The sequence below is a fragment of the Zygotorulaspora mrakii genome, chromosome 1 (genome assembly GCF_013402915.1).
Source record: "Zygotorulaspora mrakii chromosome 1, complete sequence".
Lineage (NCBI taxonomy): Eukaryota > Fungi > Ascomycota > Saccharomycetes > Saccharomycetales > Saccharomycetaceae > Zygotorulaspora > Zygotorulaspora mrakii.
The window spans coordinates 921,174-940,020 of record NC_050719.1 but is presented as its reverse complement, the minus strand read 5'-3'; the positions used below and the strand labels follow the sequence as shown (position 1 = coordinate 940,020).

The following is an 18,847-nucleotide window of genomic DNA, read 5'->3' as shown; positions in this document are numbered from 1 at the left end:
GCCGGCCCAAAGCGGACATTGTATCCCTAAAGTGTAAGAAATATCCGTTTACAGATGTTACCACCCAACAACGGAAACAAGCAGTTGCCATGTCCGAAAAAGGCATGTCATTCTATATTCTAGTCCGGGTAACAAAAACCGCAGTTTTCTCGTTTGTTATTTGTGATTTTCCTAAATGGGGCATAGCATCAGAGTAAACAAATACCAGAAGTATAAACTCGAAACTCAAAAGGATAGAAGAGTGAAATAAACTCGAGGTTTCCGGGCACTCCATCTTCAGATTTTGTCCCATCTCAACATCAATCACTGGGCCGCTCAATTATTGGGATTGTAGATGAGTGCTGATAACGCCAGTAGCAATCGCGCCGTCTGGGTTCCAGATCCAATTGAAGTGTTTGTGCAGGGAGAACTGTCAGAAACAAAAGTTATCAAGGATGCCGCCAACAAGGATCAGAAAATCGGACTAGTCAAACTGAAAGGTACGCATGAAACTAAGCAATTCGCCATCTCTCAGATATATCCCACGAATCCTTCCACATTCGATAAGGTTGATGACATGTCAGAGTTGACCCATCTAAATGAACCTTCAGTTCTCCATAATTTGGAAAACAGGTACAGAGATGATCTTATATACACGTACTCTGGACTTTTTCTAGTGGCCATCAATCCGTATTGTGATGTTAAGCTGTATTCTCAAGAGTATGTCAAGCTATACCATGGGTCTCCAAAAGAAGATAATAAACCTCACATTTTTGCCATTGCAGAAGAGGCTTATCGGAAGCTTCTCACAGATAAGCAAAATCAGTCTATTTTAGTCACAGGTGAATCCGGTGCCGGCAAAACGGAAAATACGAAAAAAATTCTTCAATATTTGGCGTCAATTACATCAGATGATAAAGATATTAGCGACGATAGTGATGATGAAAAGAGTTTCGAGTTGAAAATCTTGCAAAGCAACCCTATATTGGAATCGTTCGGTAATTCACAAACTGTCAAGAATAATAATTCTTCACGGTTTGGCAAATTCATTAAGATTGAATTCGATGAAAGAGGCAAAATAAATGGTGCCCATATTGAGTGGTACCTTCTGGAAAAATCAAGAGTAATACATCAAACATCATTCGAAAGGAATTATCACATTTTTTATCAGCTTCTAGTTGGGCTATCAGATCAGGAGTTGAGAAAATTAGAGCTTAATTCAAAATCAATTAAAGACTATGGGTATTTGAAAAATTCAAATCGCTCGATTCCTGGTGTTGATGATTCAAAAAATTTTCAAGAATTATTATCAGCTTTCAAAACTGTTGGCTTTTCACAAGATGATATAACTGAGATTTTCAAAGTTATTTCAATTATATTACATATCGGTAATATTGAATTTGTCTCTGAAAGATCAGAACAAGCATCAATTAAGAGTGATATTTCATTGCTTTGCAAACTTCTAGGTGTTCCAACACAGGACTTCAAAATGGCGATATTGAAGCCAAAGTCAAAAGCTGGTAAAGAATGGGTATCACAATCAAAAAATTCTACACAAGCTCGATTTATATTGAATTCATTGGCAAGAACATTGTACGAAAATTTGTTCACTCATATTGTTTCAAAGATAAATAAAAGTTTAGATCATGGTTCAATGACAGCAAATTATATTGGCTTATTAGATATTGCAGGTTTTGAAATTTTTGAACATAACTCCTTTGAGCAATTGTGCATCAATTATACAAATGAAAAATTGCAACAGTTTTTCAATCACTACATGTTCGTGTTAGAACAAAAAGAATATTTAAAAGAGAATATTCAATGGGATTATATTGATTACGGCAAAGATCTCCAGTCAACAATTGATATTATTGAACAAAAGAGTCCATTGACGGGGTTTTTGCCATTACTAGATGAAGAATCGATTTTACCAAAATCCTCCGATGATTCCTTTTTCTCCAAATTAATATCTACTTGGGATTCCAAATCAAGTAAATTCAAAAGATCAAAACATTCTTCCTGTTTCATATTAACTCATTACGCTGGCAATGTCGAATATAATGTTGATGGTTGGTTATCGAAAAATAAAGACCCACTGAACGAAAATTTAAGTTCAGTATTAAATTCATCGAGTAATCGGCTAATTTATTCGTTCTTTGCCGAATCGGAAAAAAAACCCAAGGGCAGTTCTTTCCGAACTACCTCTTCACGCCATAGGGAACAATTGAATTCATTACTAGATCAATTATCCTCCACAAATCCTCATTTTGCTCGTTGTATAATACCCAATAATAATAAAAAGGCTAAGGATTTCGATAGAAGGTTAATTCTTGATCAATTACGATGTAATGGTGTTCTAGAAGGGATAAGAATTGCTAGAGAGGGTTACCCAAACCGCGTTTTTTTCAAAGAATTCTTCGAAAGATATAGATTGCTATCTGATGATAACGAATCTTCGAATAGTTCAAAAAAAAATTGTGAATTTTTATTATCGTCATTACATTTAGATCCAAGTCTTTTCAAAGTCGGAAGCTCAAAACTCTTTTTTAAAGCAGGTGTTTTGGCTAACCTTGAAAATAAGAAAGAACAAAAATTATCTGAAATAATGCTGCGGTTTACTTCAATTGCATATGGTGTTCAGGTGAGAAGTAAAATTAATGAGAGGCTGCGAAAATTACGTGCTGCAAGATCCCTGGGTAATACTTTCAAAGCTTATAATAAAGCAATGGAAGATCCATGGTATAATTTATACATTAAAATCAAGCCTTTATTGTCATCGTCACAAGATATTATGAAATCCAAAAAGTTTGCGGAGAAAGTCAAATCGTTAGAGGCTAAAATTGTCGAAATAAATTCCCAAAATGATGTAGTTACAAAGGAAAAAGATATTATGGCAAAAGACCTCGAAGATGTTCGCTCTCTGTTAGCAACTGAAACTGAAAAACTTAAAAATCATTTACAAACTTTAAATGAGGTTAATAAGAAGCATTCTCAATTAGAGAATAAACTGAACGAGACCACAGAATTGAAGAAAAAGATTCAACAGGAGAATGACAAAATGGTAAAAGAACATGAGAGCGCTTTAGCGGATATATTAAAGTACAAAAACATATCAAATGAAGAGGACAAAAAGTTGCAACAACTAGAAGAAACTAACCAACAATTAACTGAACAACTAAATAGTGAGAGTAAATCGATATCGGCGAAAGAAGACTTAATTAAACAGCTGTCGCATGAAAAAAATAAATTGACTGAAGCTATGGAGGAGGTTAAAAAGCAAGAACACGCAAAACATTTGGAAATTGTGGCACTTAAAGGAAAACTAAACTCCTCGGAGGAAGATTTACAACTAAAGTTGGAATCAATTGAAAAAAATTGTAATTCGGCTATGAATCGTTTACAGAACTTAATTCAGGAAAATAGTGATTTGCGTAATGAGATTAGTTCTGCGGAACAAAAAAAGGCGAATATCAATGCAGAATTGGAGGCTAGGGAACGTGAACTTCAAAGAATGAAGGAAAGGACAGAACTCCATCAATCGGAACTTGCTTCAATCTCTAATCAGCGTGATGACACCTTGGCGGCACACTCTCAAATTGTCAAGGAATTGAAAGAAACAAGAGCAACAGTGATACAATATAAAAAAGATATACAGTCGCTCGAAAGAACAAACGAAAAATTGACGCTCGAGCTATCTAAAAAGAATGAGATTACCAATAAAAGTGAAAGTGATGACTCCAAAATTACGGAACTGGAGACACGGCTTGCAGAAGAAATGGCTTTGAACGCTTATCTCAATAAGCAAATTTCTGTTCAGAGTGAGAAAAAAAGGTTTACCAAAGAGCTTGATATCACAATGGGGTCATCCAATGACTCTAAAGAAGACATTGTTAAATCGTATCAAAATTTGAAAGTGAAACTACACGATACCAAAAGACAGCTCGAGAGTGAAATAGAGGATAAGAAGGATTTGATATCTAGATTAAGATTTACAGAAGCACGTTTGGCTTCATCTTCATTTGATTCTCAAATTGCACACAGTCAAGTGAAGAAGCTCAAAGAAATCATAAACGCATCCAATTTGACTATTGATTTAGACAAAGAATTCGCACTCTTGAAACCGTCAGAAGTAAACATTGAGAAACTCGTCTTAGAAGTGGATCACCTGAAGAGACAATTAGAGCTAGAAACACGGGCTAGATGTGATGCTGAACATCTCGTATCGGCATTACACGGTAAATTTAGTCAAATTCAAAGATCAGAATCGTCTTCCGATATTTTCAGATTAAAATATGAAGCAAGTGAAGAACGGGCAAAATCTTTAGAGACCAAGCTACGTTCTGCGCCATTAAAGGATAAAACAAATCTTGCAGGAGACATATTCACCAATCGAGAAAGTATTTCCAAATATGCTGACGAGATTCGTTTCCATAAACTAGAAAACTACAAGCTCCAAGAAGTTCTGGCTGACAGTAATAAGAAGATTGCAGGGTTGAATCATGAGATCAAGCAATCTAGTACAAAAGCAGCTTTACTTACAGAACAACTTGAAGGATTACAGAAAGATTTGGAAGCCACAGAACGACAAAATGAACTTATGAGCGCAACCATTAATCAACAGAAACAACAATACGAAGCTTGTCTCAAAGATTTGCATCTTAATGAATTTCAATCGAAAGAGTTTTCGAACACATTGCGACAAGCAGAGGAAGATGTTAAGAGTATGGCAGGTATTATTGAAAAGCTGAAAACTCAGAACAAACAGAAGGACAAGATCATTTGGGAAAACGAAACAAAAAAAAATGATATTGATATGCAATTACAAGAGACCATTCTCGAAGTTAAAAGGGCTCAAGAAATGAACAAAATACTAAATGCTGATTTGGGTCATTTGAAAGAGAGATTAGCCAATCAGAAAGATAACAGCAAATTTGTGAACGAGATTGAATCTTTAAAAGCGGATGTTAATTCCTACATTAAATCGGAAAGTGATCTCAGAAAAGAAATCTCCACTTTGAAGTATAACTTAGAGACAAGCTCGAACGACTATGAAGCTAGGGTTTCAGAACTCTTGAAGCAAATTACACACTACGAAAACATTGTACAGACTCTGAGTAGTGAGAGGGATATGGCTGACGCCGGAGAGAAAGAATTGATGAAGAAGCTAGAAGCTCTCAATCTTAGAGCCTCAAATCTTTCGGGTACTGTGGACTCCCTGCTACGTGAGAAATCGCAATTGCAGACTGATCTGGATCTTTTAAATGAAGCGTTTCAAAGCACTGCAAAGAAATTAGAACAGTCATTACAAGAAAGGCACGATATGACCAATAATGTCAAATATTTGGAAGAGACTGTAAAACTTCAAAAAGAGCAAAACGAACGAAATGAGGAATTCGTCAAACAACTGCATTCGGAAGTCGACACCGTGAAGTTCAAACTTAAAGAAGAAAAGGAAAAGAACATTAACCTTTTCGAAGAAAATCAATCGCAAAAAGTGCATAAACAACAGCAGGCTAAGCAAATAAACAATCTAGAATTACAGCTGGCTGATACAACTGAAAAAGATGCTTGGCTCGAGAAAATACATGAACTGGAAAAATTGGTAGCTGAAGAATCCTCATTCAAATATGAAGAAATGAAGAAGACAAAAAATCTTGAGAGAATGGTTTCAGAGCTCCAACAGAAAAACGAAAGTCAAGTTGAATTAATAAACTCCGCTAATTCTGGCCAGCAAAACTACAACGAGATCATTTTGAAGTGCAATGAACAGATTGGACTCATGGAAAAACAGATCACAAAACAGGAGCTAGACTTGAAAAAATGCGTTCGCGATAATGCGTTTTTCCAAAACAGAAATGAGGATTTGGAAAAAGAGCTTGCGTTTTGGAAAGAGCGATATAATGCTCTGACATCCACTAGGGGTGGTGCCAGAAATCCACAAACCGAAGAAGTCTATATTTGAGCAGTCATCGGCAAAAATAAAAAAATAAACGGGATGCTCATGACAAAGATTTGATTTACCTTTGAAAAAAGATTAATGATGAATATTTACAGCGATTCCTTATAATGATATATGTGAGCTCGTATATACCATAAGTACATGATAATGAGCGACTTTTCAAGCTTGCTTTGTTGTAGGATGCTCCTCCTACAAAGCAGAAAACCACTAAAACCATTTTGCCTTTTTGCTTATGCTTTGAGAAGAATGGCTAGTAGATTTTGGATAGTTGCCCAGTCCGTAATTTCTCAACACGCCTTCTACATCACCAAAAGCCTCTCTGGTACCTTGCATAACTATAGTTGCCTTACCACTAGAGTTTGCTGAATTACGAACTTTTCCAGTAAATACCATTTCGGCAACACGTTTTATATCACTCGGCGTCAATTTCTCAATCTTCGATATCATCTCCGAGACAGGAATCTTAGTGCCATGAATCTGAACTTGTCTACCCATATCTTCCAGCTCCACTAATTTGGATTCTAAATTCATCAATAAAGATGACTTTAATTGATTTTTCGCCCTAGATACTTCGTCTTCAGTCAACTGTAAGTTATCATTCGCAAATGTATTGTGAAATTGACTAGCTATAACCTCCACGACTTGCGATGCTGCTTCCGGCACGCATGAAACGGATATTCCGAATATACCAGAATCAGAGTATGAGTGATTGAATGCGACACAATTCTCAATGAAATAGAATTGATTTAGAACGTGTGTGTACAGCCGTGAATACATACCTTTTCCCGGGCCACCAGCACTAAAAGATCCACCACCACCTAATAAAGTTTGTAGAGTAGCTAGTGCATAGATATCAGGATGATCGATGGGTAACCCTTCGAAACCAATCTGTATATGATACAGTTCTGGAAGGCCACCGAAAACGGGGCCGGGTGGAATACAAGTTTCACCGCCAGTATAAACTGCTGCAGACTTGGAAATAGGAGGGTGACTAGATTCCCAATCACCAAAATGCTTTTCGGCGATCTCTACTGCTTTTTCATGTGGTAACCCAACAAACGCTGCAACCGTATTCTCAGGTGTATAAAATTTATTTTTATAGTCCATCAAGTAATAACGTGAAATAGATGGAACCAGTTCACGAGGACAAAGCAATGGCGAGCCCAGAGTCTCTCCAGAGTATGCAGTAGTGTGTAGAAGTTCGGGTAGAGCCAGATCCGGTTTTAACCATGTTTCGTCAATTTCGTACTGCGCGGTCAACTTTTGCTCTTCCAACTCTTCTTCAGTAATTCTTGGAAATCTGACAGTCTCGCACATAAGATTCAGCATCTTTTCGACATCTCTATGGAACACAGACGCCTGGTACATCATCGTCTCTCGGGACGACGTGCATTGGTAATTCCCTCCCAGTAGCTCCAATGTCTCAGTGATGGTCCTCGCATCTTGATGCTCTGTAGATTTGAACGCCAATCGATCAAGAATATGTGTGCAGCCCTTGAGGCTCCTTTTCTCATAACGAGATCCGGCGCCGATGTACAGCCCCAAGGCACTAAAATGACCCGGAGATCCTGATGTCGTTACCTTCATTCCATTCGATAATTTAGACAGTCGGAAGCTATCCTTAGCGAACTGCGAGTAGTATTTTTTACCAGCAAACTTAAGCATTCTTTTTCCTGTTTTCTTCCACCTGCGATATAAACTAATGCTATAAATACACGCAAAAAAAGAGCAGAAATGAATCCAAATCCTCAAATTTTAATTGCCTCTGTACTTTGCAGATCAACAACACCGAGCCTTGTCAAAACGTGGTCTTTGTAGCAATACACTTCTTGTACAGTCACTATCAATCCTATAATACTTCGTTATTTGATATTTTGTATAGTTCCTATTATGTGGTTTGAAAAATTACAAATCCTATTAAGGTATTCACCTTCCTAATACGGTAATATTTGCTCTCGTTCGACCCCAATTAGGAAATTTCGAGAGCTCTTTTCCCTGAATATGAAAAAAATAAAAATTTGGCGAAAATATGATCAAATTTCGGTGAAATTAGTCAACATAGCTGGATTGAAACAGCTGTCAACAAGAAGTTATATACTTTTCAAGATTCGTTATCGAGCGACTAGGATTTCATTGCAGCGTTAGTCGATAAAAGTAGTAGTATGCCACGCACTTTCAAGATTACCGTTCCTGCTTCGAGTGCCAACATTGGGCCGGGCTACGATGTACTAGGTATTGGTTTGTCACTGTCCCTGGAGCTGGAGGTTACCATTGACCCAAAACAGGCTCAGGATACAAACGATGATCCAAATAATTGTAAATTAAGCTACACGGAGGACAGTGAGGGCTTTGATAGTGTACCTTTGAGCTCGGATGCCAATCTGATAACGAGAACTGCTCTGTATGTTCTTCGTTGCAATAATATTAGGAACTTTCCCTCAGGAACCAAAATCCAGGTGCGCAATCCTATCCCGTTGGGGAGAGGGCTTGGTTCTTCCGGAGCCGCAGTTGTTGCGGGTGTTATGCTCGGTAACGAGGTTGGTAAGCTGAAGTTCTCCAAGCAACGCATGCTTGATTACTGTCTAATGATCGAGCGCCATCCGGATAATATCACAGCAGCAATGATGGGTGGATTCTGTGGCTCATTTTTGAGAGATTTGACCCCACAGGAAGTGGAAAGACGGGAAATCCCATTGAGCGAAGTGCTACCGGAACCTAGCGGCGGCGAAAATACCGGTCTCGTGCCACCTTTACCACCTACTGATATTGGTAGGCATGTAAAATATCAATGGAATCCTAAGATCAAGTGTATTGCAATTATTCCCCAATTCGAACTCTCCACCGCAGATTCCAGAGGAGTGTTGCCAAAGGCATATACTACCCAGGACGTTGTTTTCAACTTGCAAAGACTCGCTGTGTTAACTACAGCACTAACAATGGATCCTCCAAACGCTGATTTGATCTATCCTGCAATGCAGGACCGCGTCCATCAACCTTACAGAAAGACGCTAATCCCAGGGCTCACGGAAATTCTTTCAAGTGTTACCCCATCCACGTACCCAGGTCTTTTAGGTATATGTCTTTCCGGTGCAGGTCCAACAATCCTAGCTGTGGCTACGGAGAACTTTGAAGAAATTTCACAAGAGATTATAAACCGTTTTGCCAAGAAGCAAGTTCACTGTACCTGGAAGTTACTGGAACCCGCTTATGAGGGTGCCAATGTCGAAGAGATATAATAGTTAGGTCACTAGCAAGAATGAATGCATAGATATAGAATATTTAATTTAATTGAGTTGCTAGATGGCCTTGCAATCGCCCTTCTGGAATGGTTAGTTCTGTTGATGCTATGGGTTACCCTGCTTCATGTTTTTCATTATAGTATACTAATTATTTGATGCAGCCAGGTACAAGGGTAAAAAGGAACAGTATTAATCATACATACAACAGAATATATAAGAATTGGTAGAGCACTATCGAATTCATTCAAGGATGTCTACGGCTAAGGAATCGCAGAATGACTCATTGATTGGAAGTTTTTCATTCACAAAGTGTTTGAACTATACGGTGGTTTCAGTAGCGACGGTATACATCCTTTACAAATTATTTACTGGACATGGAACAGATATCAATGTGGGTAAATTCTTGGAAAGATCCTCGCCCTATATGTGGGCCAATATTGGAATTGCTAGTTGCATAGGTCTAAGTGTTGTGGGTGCGGCCTGGGGAATTTTCATTACAGGATCTTCTATTATCGGTGCCGGTGTACGCGCACCAAGAATCACTACCAAGAATCTGATTTCTATTATTTTTTGTGAAGTTGTTGCCATTTATGGTTTGATCACATCAATTATTTTCTCCTCGAAACTAACTGTCGCAGCTCCAGAAAACCTACTCTCTAAATCGAATTTGTATACCGGATATTCATTGTTTTGGGCAGGGTTGACGGTTGGTGTCTCCAACTTGATTTGCGGTGTCGCAGTTGGTGTGACGGGTGCCACTGCAGCTATCTCTGATGCATCAGACTCTACTCTTTTTGTGAAAATTCTTGTTATAGAAATTTTTGGCTCCCTTTTGGGTATCCTTGGGCTGATTGTTGGGTTGCTGATGGCTGCAAAGACTGTTGAATTCCAATGAAGTATTAATTCCAGTTATTGATATGCATGTCATGATCCTTGACCTTAAGGTCTTAACTACCTCAAGACTGTCTATATTACTTTGAATCAATTTGATACATATGTATATATATACATGTATACTCGCATGTGGTATATTTTTGTGTTGTTAATCTACAAATAAAGAATACATGAAAGGTTCATATATACCGCTTTCTAATTCTGGGTCACCATATCTATTCTTCTTTTTCGTAATTAGGGTTTTTCTTTAAGATAACAACACCCTCAATGTGACTCGCATAGCTGAGATATTCATCCGTTTCTAATTCTGCTCTTTCACCATGGTTCAGTAGGACTGGAGTTGACTGAGTTATCCAACCTGTAATAGTCTTTGGTTTACCGGCTTGACCTACAGTATCGACTGCCTGGCCTACGCGTACATTAACCTTTATTGGCTCACCCTCTTCATTTAGTGTCAATATGAATTTGGGTCTCACGGCACTATTCAACATATAGAAGAGTTGATGATTCTTCAACATGAAACTAGGAGATACTAAACCAACTAAGACTGTCAGTATTGAGGCCAAACTGACTTTATTCAAAACATCTGCATCATTAAAAACGTCAATTGTCATTGTACCTTTACCCAAATGAACCAAACCTTGAGCAAATCTGGTAACAAATAGAGCATCCTGTTCGCGAGAATAATAGCTTGCCAACTGTCTTAAAAGTTGGGCCAACCTTGCATTATTGGTACCAGCACCACACATACCCATAGCAAAGATGGAATTCATAGAAACATTGAGATCGGCATCATGTGAAAAGCGCGATAAAGTATCAAATACTTTCATTTGTGGATCAGCGATTGAAACAAGACCCATAGCCAATGGTACCATACTACGAATATGTTCATTACCATAATGCATTAAATGGCCAAAATGACGTAGAGACATTTCTTTCCCTATATTCTCACCAAGGGCAATCATTGCAATACCCAAAACAGCATACGATAGCTCATCTACCACTACGGAGGAGTCGTCTTCATTATCGTCCTTTACATCTTCACCTTCCCCGTCGATACCATTCTCATTTACTAGTTCTTCTTCTTTTTTCTCTTCGGTGATTGTTTCTGATTCGACATTGCCAGCTGAATCATTCTCTCCATCAATGTTTCTGCTATCACTAGTGCTTGCTACAGGATCCTCCTCCGTGGCATTTTCATGACCCGCTAGGAATTCACTGATCGCATTGGCTTGTGCTTCCTGTTCTTCTTCTTCATTTTCATCATCCTCGCCCTCCTTCTTTGTAGCTTTTGGTGTTAAGCGATGTAATAAATCTTGAATTAATAGAACATCGCCGGTACCTGCATAAGCACAAGCGCTTACTAGTACCTCGATAGCAGATGTTATAGGATGTTCGATGGCACTAATTGTTTCCAAGACATCATCGACTTGCTCACCTTGTCCCATGTAAAGCACACCTAATGCAAGGGTTAAAAATCTAACCCATTCTGTTTTTAAATCGGCACCTGAGCGCTCTAAGAAGTTATCCATGATGACAGCCGTTATATCCCCATTACAAGTTCCAACAAATGTTTGAGCAAGAACCAAAGAGGTTATAGCAGAAGTTTCAATAGGGAGTGAAGTATCAGCTGCGATTGGTAGTAAAAGACCAAGCACTTCATCATTTTTGCTACCAGCAAAAGCGATTCCAAGCCCTAATATGGCTGCGGAGCTTATCTTTGTATTAGGATTTGTAACATAGTCTTGTAACAGTAGTAAAGCCGGTTCAACGTCACCATCATGGACACCACATGTGGAGATACCAATACCCAATAAAGCACCTGCTTTGACTTCAGGTTCCTCCACATATAAATATTTATCCAATTGCTGTAAACCGTCTAGGTTCCACTGATAAATTGAACCGATACTTGCCACTGAAGATGTCATACCATCACCTTTTGTCTTATAAATCCAGTTATCATTGTCAACAACCATTTTATCATTACAATAACCCAAATTTAAAAATCCGTTTACAAAAGCTGCTGCTAAATTCTGCTGAGCAGAATCTAAGCCCGTTCCTGAGAAAACGGATTTTGAACTATCCAGGTGACTTTTATAAACATCCTCTGGGACTTTAGGGACAGTTAGATTTAACTCTTTGGCCAAGTATAAGAAATGCTCTGATAACTTCGTATTACCAATAATATCTTGGACTGATTCGTACTCAAACGAAGATTTTTGAAATGACAAGTTGTAGGCCAGCTGTTTTTGTACTATAGGATCACTAGTTGCATCAAAAACGGATCTCACCAAAGACTCATCATCCAACCTGATTGCCAAAGATAATGCCTCCGTCAATTGAGATTCGGATAAATATATGGAATATGCTGTTTGTAAAAAAGAGACGTCTTCGGGAGGAGGTAATAAGGGTACACATGCAACCATGTATTGGCAAACTCTCTCAAAAGTGTTTTCATCAACGTATTGAGGTAGTTTGTCTATCGCCTCGATCTCAAGCAGTAAATCTACCGCTTCTGTCTCGCCGTTGTGCTTCAAAAAATATGGAACTATGTCTAAACATAGCCGTAAAATACTGCCTTTTGAGAATTCAAAATCTTCTTTACTACCCGTCCGTTCGGAAAAATCTTCTTCACTGTTACTTCCTGAACCTTCTTTTTCAATCTGGTCATTATAAGTTTCGCCAATCTCTAGCGCCAAGTGGCGAATATATTCGTGACCCCAGCTTTCAATATTTTTGGCACCGGAAAGCAGAGCGAACCTCAGTGAGTCGTGTTTGTTGTTGTCAGAGTAGGTCATTGCCAAAACGGATAGTATCTCAGCCAGAGATGCTTTCAAAGAGTCATCAGTCCAGCTGTCATAGATCCCACAAAGGCTAGGATATGATGGACGTAGGAATTTGAGCGGCTTTGGAACCGCCGTCATGGAACTCGTCGATTTCTTTATGAATTCCTTCAGTTGATTCAAGGATAGTTCATATAGTTCTGAATCGTTTTCTTTTAGTCTATCTACAAGAAGTTCGAGATCAGTCTTTAACTTCTGATCTTCTTCGGATAACTGTTCTTCTTCGACGGAATTGCCCTTCTTTTTGGCAGATTGCTCCTTAGCAGCAACTACTTTCTCATCGTGGACCTCCTCGGTTTGCTTTTCCACGTTATCAGACATCTTGGGTAGTCAGTGTGGTTGCCAATTGCACGTTGATATGCTGCTATCATGTATCTTAAATATTGTTAAGTAGTCTTAAGTCCCTTTACATATGTTACTCTTTTGCCACCCAAAGAACACACGATCGCTTTCTACGAAACACAACCGTAAGGCTGAACATAAAGATGGTATAATGATCATCTATACTATACAATAAGCTGTATTATGTTTTATTGGGCTATATGGCACTAATTATTTATGAAGGAGCTCGTGAAAGCCAATTTTGTCCAGGTAAGTAGTTTGTCATAGACGATGATATTGGCGTTATGGTATCTTATACTGTGATCGGAATCTGGAAAGACATGGACATCATAGTTCTCAACGCCAGCAAGATCTAAAAGATCGAGGAATTTTAATGAATTCTGAAAGTGGACGTTGTCATCACCGGTTCCGTGCATCAGTAAAAACCTTGTTGCTTCGGCAATTGCTGTTACGTTGCGAACGGCAGACTGATTGTAACCGTGGCCATTCTCTTGAGGCGTATGCATATAGCGTTCTGTGTAAACAGAATCATAAAATCTCCAGTCAGTTACGGGGGCAACAGATAAGCCAAACTTGAAATGTTGCCCTGCGTCTTTCTCCAGGGTTTTCAATGTCAAATAGCCACCATATGACCACCCAAATAAGGATATTTTGTTCGAGTCCACGTAACTTTTAGATCCATATAGCGCAGCTGCAGCTATTTGATCACGGGCCTCGTAATCGCCAAGATTGTCGCGCACGAGTGACCTAAACTCCTTACCTTTGAAACCAGTCCCACGGCCATCAACGACGACAACAATCGCATCTAGTTGGGAGGCCACTACTTCATTGAAGCCGACGGAGAAGCTCTGGAGAACCTGCTGTGAATTGGGACCGCCATAGGCATAGAAAAATACTGGATAGTAATCCTTCAGCGAGGGATCGAAACCATTGGGTAGAATTTCAAAAGAGTTGGCAACTATGTCATATCCGTTTTCATCCTTTCCTAAATTTAAAGTTTGGAATGTTTTAGGAGGTATATCATAAAGTGATAAACGTGCAGCTAGGGCATCATTTTTTTCGAGATAATAAAGTGTTTCCCCAATAACATTTCCTTTGATTTTTTTATCGTGCTTGTAAGATTGGAAATCAATAATCTTCTGATAGGGAATATCTGGTCCCTTGTATGAAAGAAGAGCGAATCTGCTTCCAGCTGAAAATGAGACGTCGTATACAGCATTATCTTGAGTGTTCGTTATAGCTTTTAATTCCTTTGGGGTATCCAGGTTGACTGAATATAAATGTCTCTCCGTAGACGATTCTCTCGTTGCAATAAAATAAACAATGTTAGATTGGTAATCAAAGGCAGCAGGGCCATTCACTACCTCCCATTTACCATGTGTTAATTGTATTGGGACCGAACTCTCTACAGGAGCAAAATAAACGAGATGATTAAAGCCATCAACTGGCATCACATCGAGGTACCCATCATAGCGTCTTCCGTTGGTTTCATTCTTTGGAATATGCAATATGTCGTGGCTAATTTCCCACCATCCGCCATCTGATGAATTTTCACGAACTAGTTTTGAAACTTGTTTCTCAGCATCTACTAGGAAAACAGAAAGTATATCGGATGAACGATCAGTTGTCTTTGCAATAAGCTTGCTATTTCCAACCCAAGCTACTTCCGTTAAAAGAAGCGGAAATGCGGGCTCTTCGCGACCACCCTGGATGTCGGCAGAGTACGCATAATCATTTGCGAGATCATAGACCCACAGTTCTACTATGGGATTTGGAGTACCACTCTTCGGATATTTGATTTTCCTTATCTTGGAATATATATCATCCTGCTCTTGGACGTAATAAGGAATGGAAAATTCACCAACATCAGTTTCGTCAATTCTGTAATAAACCAGGTATTCTCCTTTGGGAGACCACCATAACGCTTTATCACCTTCCAATACTTCTTCTTCATACACCCAATCAGGCTTCCCATTGAAGATTAGCTCGCTTCCATCGAAGGTTATTCTATTGGTTGTCTTTGAATGTTTGGTGGAGTATATATATATGTCATTGTCTTGCACATAAGATATATCAATTGAATTAGGTGACCACTCAGCAATGGCTAAGTTATCGCCGATGAGATGGAAGGAAGAAGATTCATGTTCATAGACAAAATATGTTCCAAAACTTGAATGCCTCCAATTTGAAATGGTGTTAGTCCTGATGAGCAGTTTACTCAAGTCTGGTGATGCTACCAATGAATCTACGTTATACTTCACGTCTCCATACTGAAAAGTGCTTGCATTCAATAGCACCTTAGAGAAGTCTTCGTCAAACACAGATCTCACGACATAGGTGTCATCTGCTATTGTAACAAACAGGCCCTTGTCATGATAAGCAGAATCAGGAGTACTTATCCATTGAAGTGACTTTACAACTGGTTGAAAAGTACTGTTTCTAACATTTGCAAATGAAACTTTCAAACAGCCTTCATCCGTGTGGCTTGAATTTGGCAGATGGTATACTGGTACATTGTCATCGCCACTAGAATTACCACGCAAAGCCAGTATACTCCTAAGAAGTAACACCGTACCCCATACCAGAAGTAGGACAATAGCACCTGGTCGGGCAAATCTATCAATTGTATCCCTTTTTCTTTGCTTGAATGATTCCATGGGCACTCTTTCTACTTCGGCGTCACCATTATTGATGCTTCCAGTAGCGCCATCACTCTCCATAATTTATGGCAAACAGTAACGTTAATATAATCGGCTATGTTAGGTGCCCTCTTAGATTTATTAATTCAGTTGTTCTGTTGCATAACAGGGCAGAGAATACGGGTTTCCTTTGCATGTGTAAGTTCATCACAAAAAAAAGTTATGTACTACAAAAAAATGTTGTAACAGTATTAAATAGAAATAGTTCCATTAATAATTGTAATTGCGTCTCCTCCTGTCGAGTAAGATGTCTCTGACTCAATGATTGAGACGCATGTCTTAATATGACCGTCTCTTCCGAGTCTGCCTCCTTCTGTTATATTGATTTGAGTAGTTTCGCTATACTTGAAATGATCGTGCAAATATCTGGTAAGGGCCAAGGAGCCACTGCCACATACAGGATCTTCGTCCACACCTTCGGCAGGAGCAAATGCTCTCATTTCGAAATTTGTCATCGAACCACTTTTAGAGCCTGCAAGGATAAGTCCGGTATGTTCAAAAATGTTAGATATGTGCTTTAACTTAGCGAAGTCAGGATTAACGCCATAACATTTCTCAGCATCTGACACCAGAAATACGACCCATTTGGGCCCAACTCTAACAAGTTTTGGGCTTGCAACTGGTTCGCAACCAAGACTTTTTTGGTAACCTGCTGAAGCTTCAGCTGCTATTCCTTCAATGTCGGCAGGTGGTGCTTTAAACGATATTTCACCCGTACTCGCAATTGACAATTCAATAACGCCAAGTTTGCTTTCGCAGTACATCTTTGAAACGTTTTTTGTTTCGGTAAACTCCAGGAAGGCCTTGCACGTACCGATCATCGGATGGCCAGCTAGAGGTAACTCATTCAGAGGAGTGAAAATTCTTATTTTGTAATGGCATTCAGGGTGTGAAGACTTGAAGATGAAAGTAGTCTCTGACAAATTCGTCCAATTAGCAACTGCTTGCATTTGCTTCGAAGATATTTGGTCTTCAGTGATGTTCAAGCAATTGATGACCGCAACTGGATTACCTTTAAAGGGTACGTTAGTGAAAACATCAACTTGCTTAAACGGTAAGATGAATGCCATTTTATTCTAATAGGGCTTTGGTTCTTGGATTTCTATTATCCCGATCATTCCCCCCAATGACGATCTCTTTAAATAGTGATGAAAGCTTCCTGTAATGTTTTTCCTGTAAAATATCAAACAGCCTGTGACTGATTGCAACTATTAGTCAATTAAAAAAAAAAGAATCTACATGACTGAAAACTAGGAAACAAGATAGGTAAATGATAATTTTTAGTAAGCAGGATCTGTGCAATAGGCGTATAATTAATTGCGTTAGGCAGGTAGTGATATATAACTACAGATACTTCCTGTCTAGGCCGAATTCCAATTCTTTCTCTAAGTCAAGGAAATCACCATATTCTCCCTGTGATGCACTGGCCATAGTCCCGTCAGCTTTAAATGCAATTGGTGAGGCCAAAAGGTTTTCTTGGGGTCTTGGAGGGAAGTCAGTATCATGCCCAGGTAAGTCACGAGAATCTATACCTACAAAGGAATCTGGCAATTGGGAGGAGAATCCACTGCTGGGTTGAAGAGACATCATTTGTTGCGTGAAGTCACCATCAGTCAGTTCCGCACTTCCTGCTGATTCATTTTTTTGCAATTGATTATGCGCCGGCTGTAAATCTTGCTCCTGTTGTTGTAAATCGTGTTGTTCCAGTTGCTGTAATTGTTCCTGTTGTTGCATTTCTTGTTCCTCTAGGAGTGGTTGTCTTACATATTGTCTGAAGTCTTGAACTTCTTCTATAACCATTCGTTTCAATTCTTCCATTTCATTGACGCTTTCGAAGCTAAATTCAAATTTTTCGTTACAAACAGGCTCATCAGCTGGATCGTGCCATATAGATAGATATGGATGTTGGAGCGCTTGCTCTACTGTAATTCTATTTTGAGGATCAAAAGCTAGCATTTTCTCCAGCAAGTCGAGAGCCTGTGGGTTAGCCTGTGGGTAAATATCACTGAACGGCACTTTTGGAATAAAACCTAGCTGATGAATATAATCCTGCACATTTTTAGAACCTATTCTTTTCAAAGTTTCATCGGGTGGTATTCCAAGAACTTGCAATATTCGATTCAATTGATTGACGTAATCTTTACCTTTGAAAATTGGTTTACCACCTAAGAATTCGGCTAATATACAGCCTGTGGACCAAACGTCTATGGCTTTAGTGTATCCTTGATAACTTAGCATTATTTCAGGTGCACGATACCATCTTGTTGCGACATATTCAGTAAGGAACTGGTTGTTTTCTACTGGGTTTTCTGAGAAGCCTCTAGCTAGGCCAAAATCACATATCTTTAGTTGGCAATCTGCATTGACCAGTAAGTTACCGGGTTTCAAATCACGATGCAAAACATCTGCAGAATGAATATACTTGAGGCCACATAGAATCTGATAAACAAAACTCTGATAATGAGCATCGGTCAGGGGCTGCTCCGATTTTATAATTTGATGCATGTCACACTCCATCAATTCTTCGTACAAATACAAGCCCGCAAAAGTACCATCCGGATAAAAAACGATGTCCATATCGTAAAGACATGTGATATTTTTATGTCCTCTAAAATGCCTGAGCAATTTCAATTCACGAAGAGATCTTTTGCACAACAATGTCTTTGAGAAGATGTTTGTCACCTTTTTGATGGCGACAGTGGTATCTTCAGCCGCTTCCGTGAATCTCGCCGAGCACACGACACCATAAGCACCATGACCGATCTCTTTGATCAGTTGGAACCGTTTATCAACCGTGAAATCTTGGTTAAAAACCTTAAATGTATGTCTTTCAATCTTATCACACATCGCGCACAAACGAGATAAACGGCTCTGCCAAATAAATTCCCTCCC

At 39.0% G+C, this 18,847-nt stretch overlaps 8 protein-coding genes across 8 annotated transcripts; 3 read left to right on the top strand and 5 right to left on the bottom strand.

The window, feature by feature from the left end:
• Positions 1-334: 334 nt before the first annotated feature.
• Positions 335-5,941, top strand: MYO1 (myosin 1; the record flags this gene model as incomplete). Its single annotated transcript, XM_037286366.1, has 1 exon — positions 335-5,941. The coding sequence occupies one exon, from the start codon at positions 335-337 to the stop codon at positions 5,939-5,941; it is 5,607 nt and encodes a 1,868-aa protein (XP_037142261.1).
• A 204-nt stretch (positions 5,942-6,145) lies between these two features.
• MAS2 (mitochondrial-processing protease subunit alpha) lies at positions 6,146-7,603 on the bottom strand (the record flags this gene model as incomplete). The annotated part of the gene is made up of 1 exon (XM_037286365.1): positions 6,146-7,603. One exon carries the CDS (start codon positions 7,601-7,603, stop codon positions 6,146-6,148), a length of 1,458 nt encoding a protein of 485 aa, XP_037142260.1.
• A 497-nt stretch (positions 7,604-8,100) lies between these two features.
• Positions 8,101-9,174, top strand: THR1 (homoserine kinase; the record flags this gene model as incomplete). Its single annotated transcript, XM_037286364.1, has 1 exon — positions 8,101-9,174. The coding sequence occupies one exon, from the start codon at positions 8,101-8,103 to the stop codon at positions 9,172-9,174; it is 1,074 nt and encodes a 357-aa protein (XP_037142259.1).
• A 253-nt stretch (positions 9,175-9,427) lies between these two features.
• VMA16 (H(+)-transporting V0 sector ATPase subunit c'') lies at positions 9,428-10,072 on the top strand (the record flags this gene model as incomplete). Its single annotated transcript, XM_037286363.1, has 1 exon — positions 9,428-10,072. One exon carries the CDS (start codon positions 9,428-9,430, stop codon positions 10,070-10,072), a length of 645 nt encoding a protein of 214 aa, XP_037142258.1.
• A 214-nt stretch (positions 10,073-10,286) lies between these two features.
• Positions 10,287-13,235, bottom strand: RPN1 (proteasome regulatory particle base subunit RPN1; the record flags this gene model as incomplete). Its single annotated transcript, XM_037286362.1, has 1 exon — positions 10,287-13,235. The coding sequence occupies one exon, from the start codon at positions 13,233-13,235 to the stop codon at positions 10,287-10,289; it is 2,949 nt and encodes a 982-aa protein (XP_037142257.1).
• Positions 13,236-13,462: 227 nt separating this feature from the next.
• Positions 13,463-15,976, bottom strand: DAP2 (dipeptidyl aminopeptidase; the record flags this gene model as incomplete). Its single annotated transcript, XM_037286361.1, has 1 exon — positions 13,463-15,976. One exon carries the CDS (start codon positions 15,974-15,976, stop codon positions 13,463-13,465), a length of 2,514 nt encoding a protein of 837 aa, XP_037142256.1.
• Positions 15,977-16,146: 170 nt separating this feature from the next.
• Positions 16,147-17,025, bottom strand: YHI9 (Yhi9p; the record flags this gene model as incomplete). The annotated part of the gene is made up of 1 exon (XM_037286360.1): positions 16,147-17,025. One exon carries the CDS (start codon positions 17,023-17,025, stop codon positions 16,147-16,149), a length of 879 nt encoding a protein of 292 aa, XP_037142255.1.
• Positions 17,026-17,299: 274 nt separating this feature from the next.
• SLT2 (mitogen-activated serine/threonine-protein kinase SLT2) lies at positions 17,300-18,802 on the bottom strand (the record flags this gene model as incomplete). Its single annotated transcript, XM_037286359.1, has 1 exon — positions 17,300-18,802. One exon carries the CDS (start codon positions 18,800-18,802, stop codon positions 17,300-17,302), a length of 1,503 nt encoding a protein of 500 aa, XP_037142254.1.
• Positions 18,803-18,847: the final 45 nt, after the last annotated feature.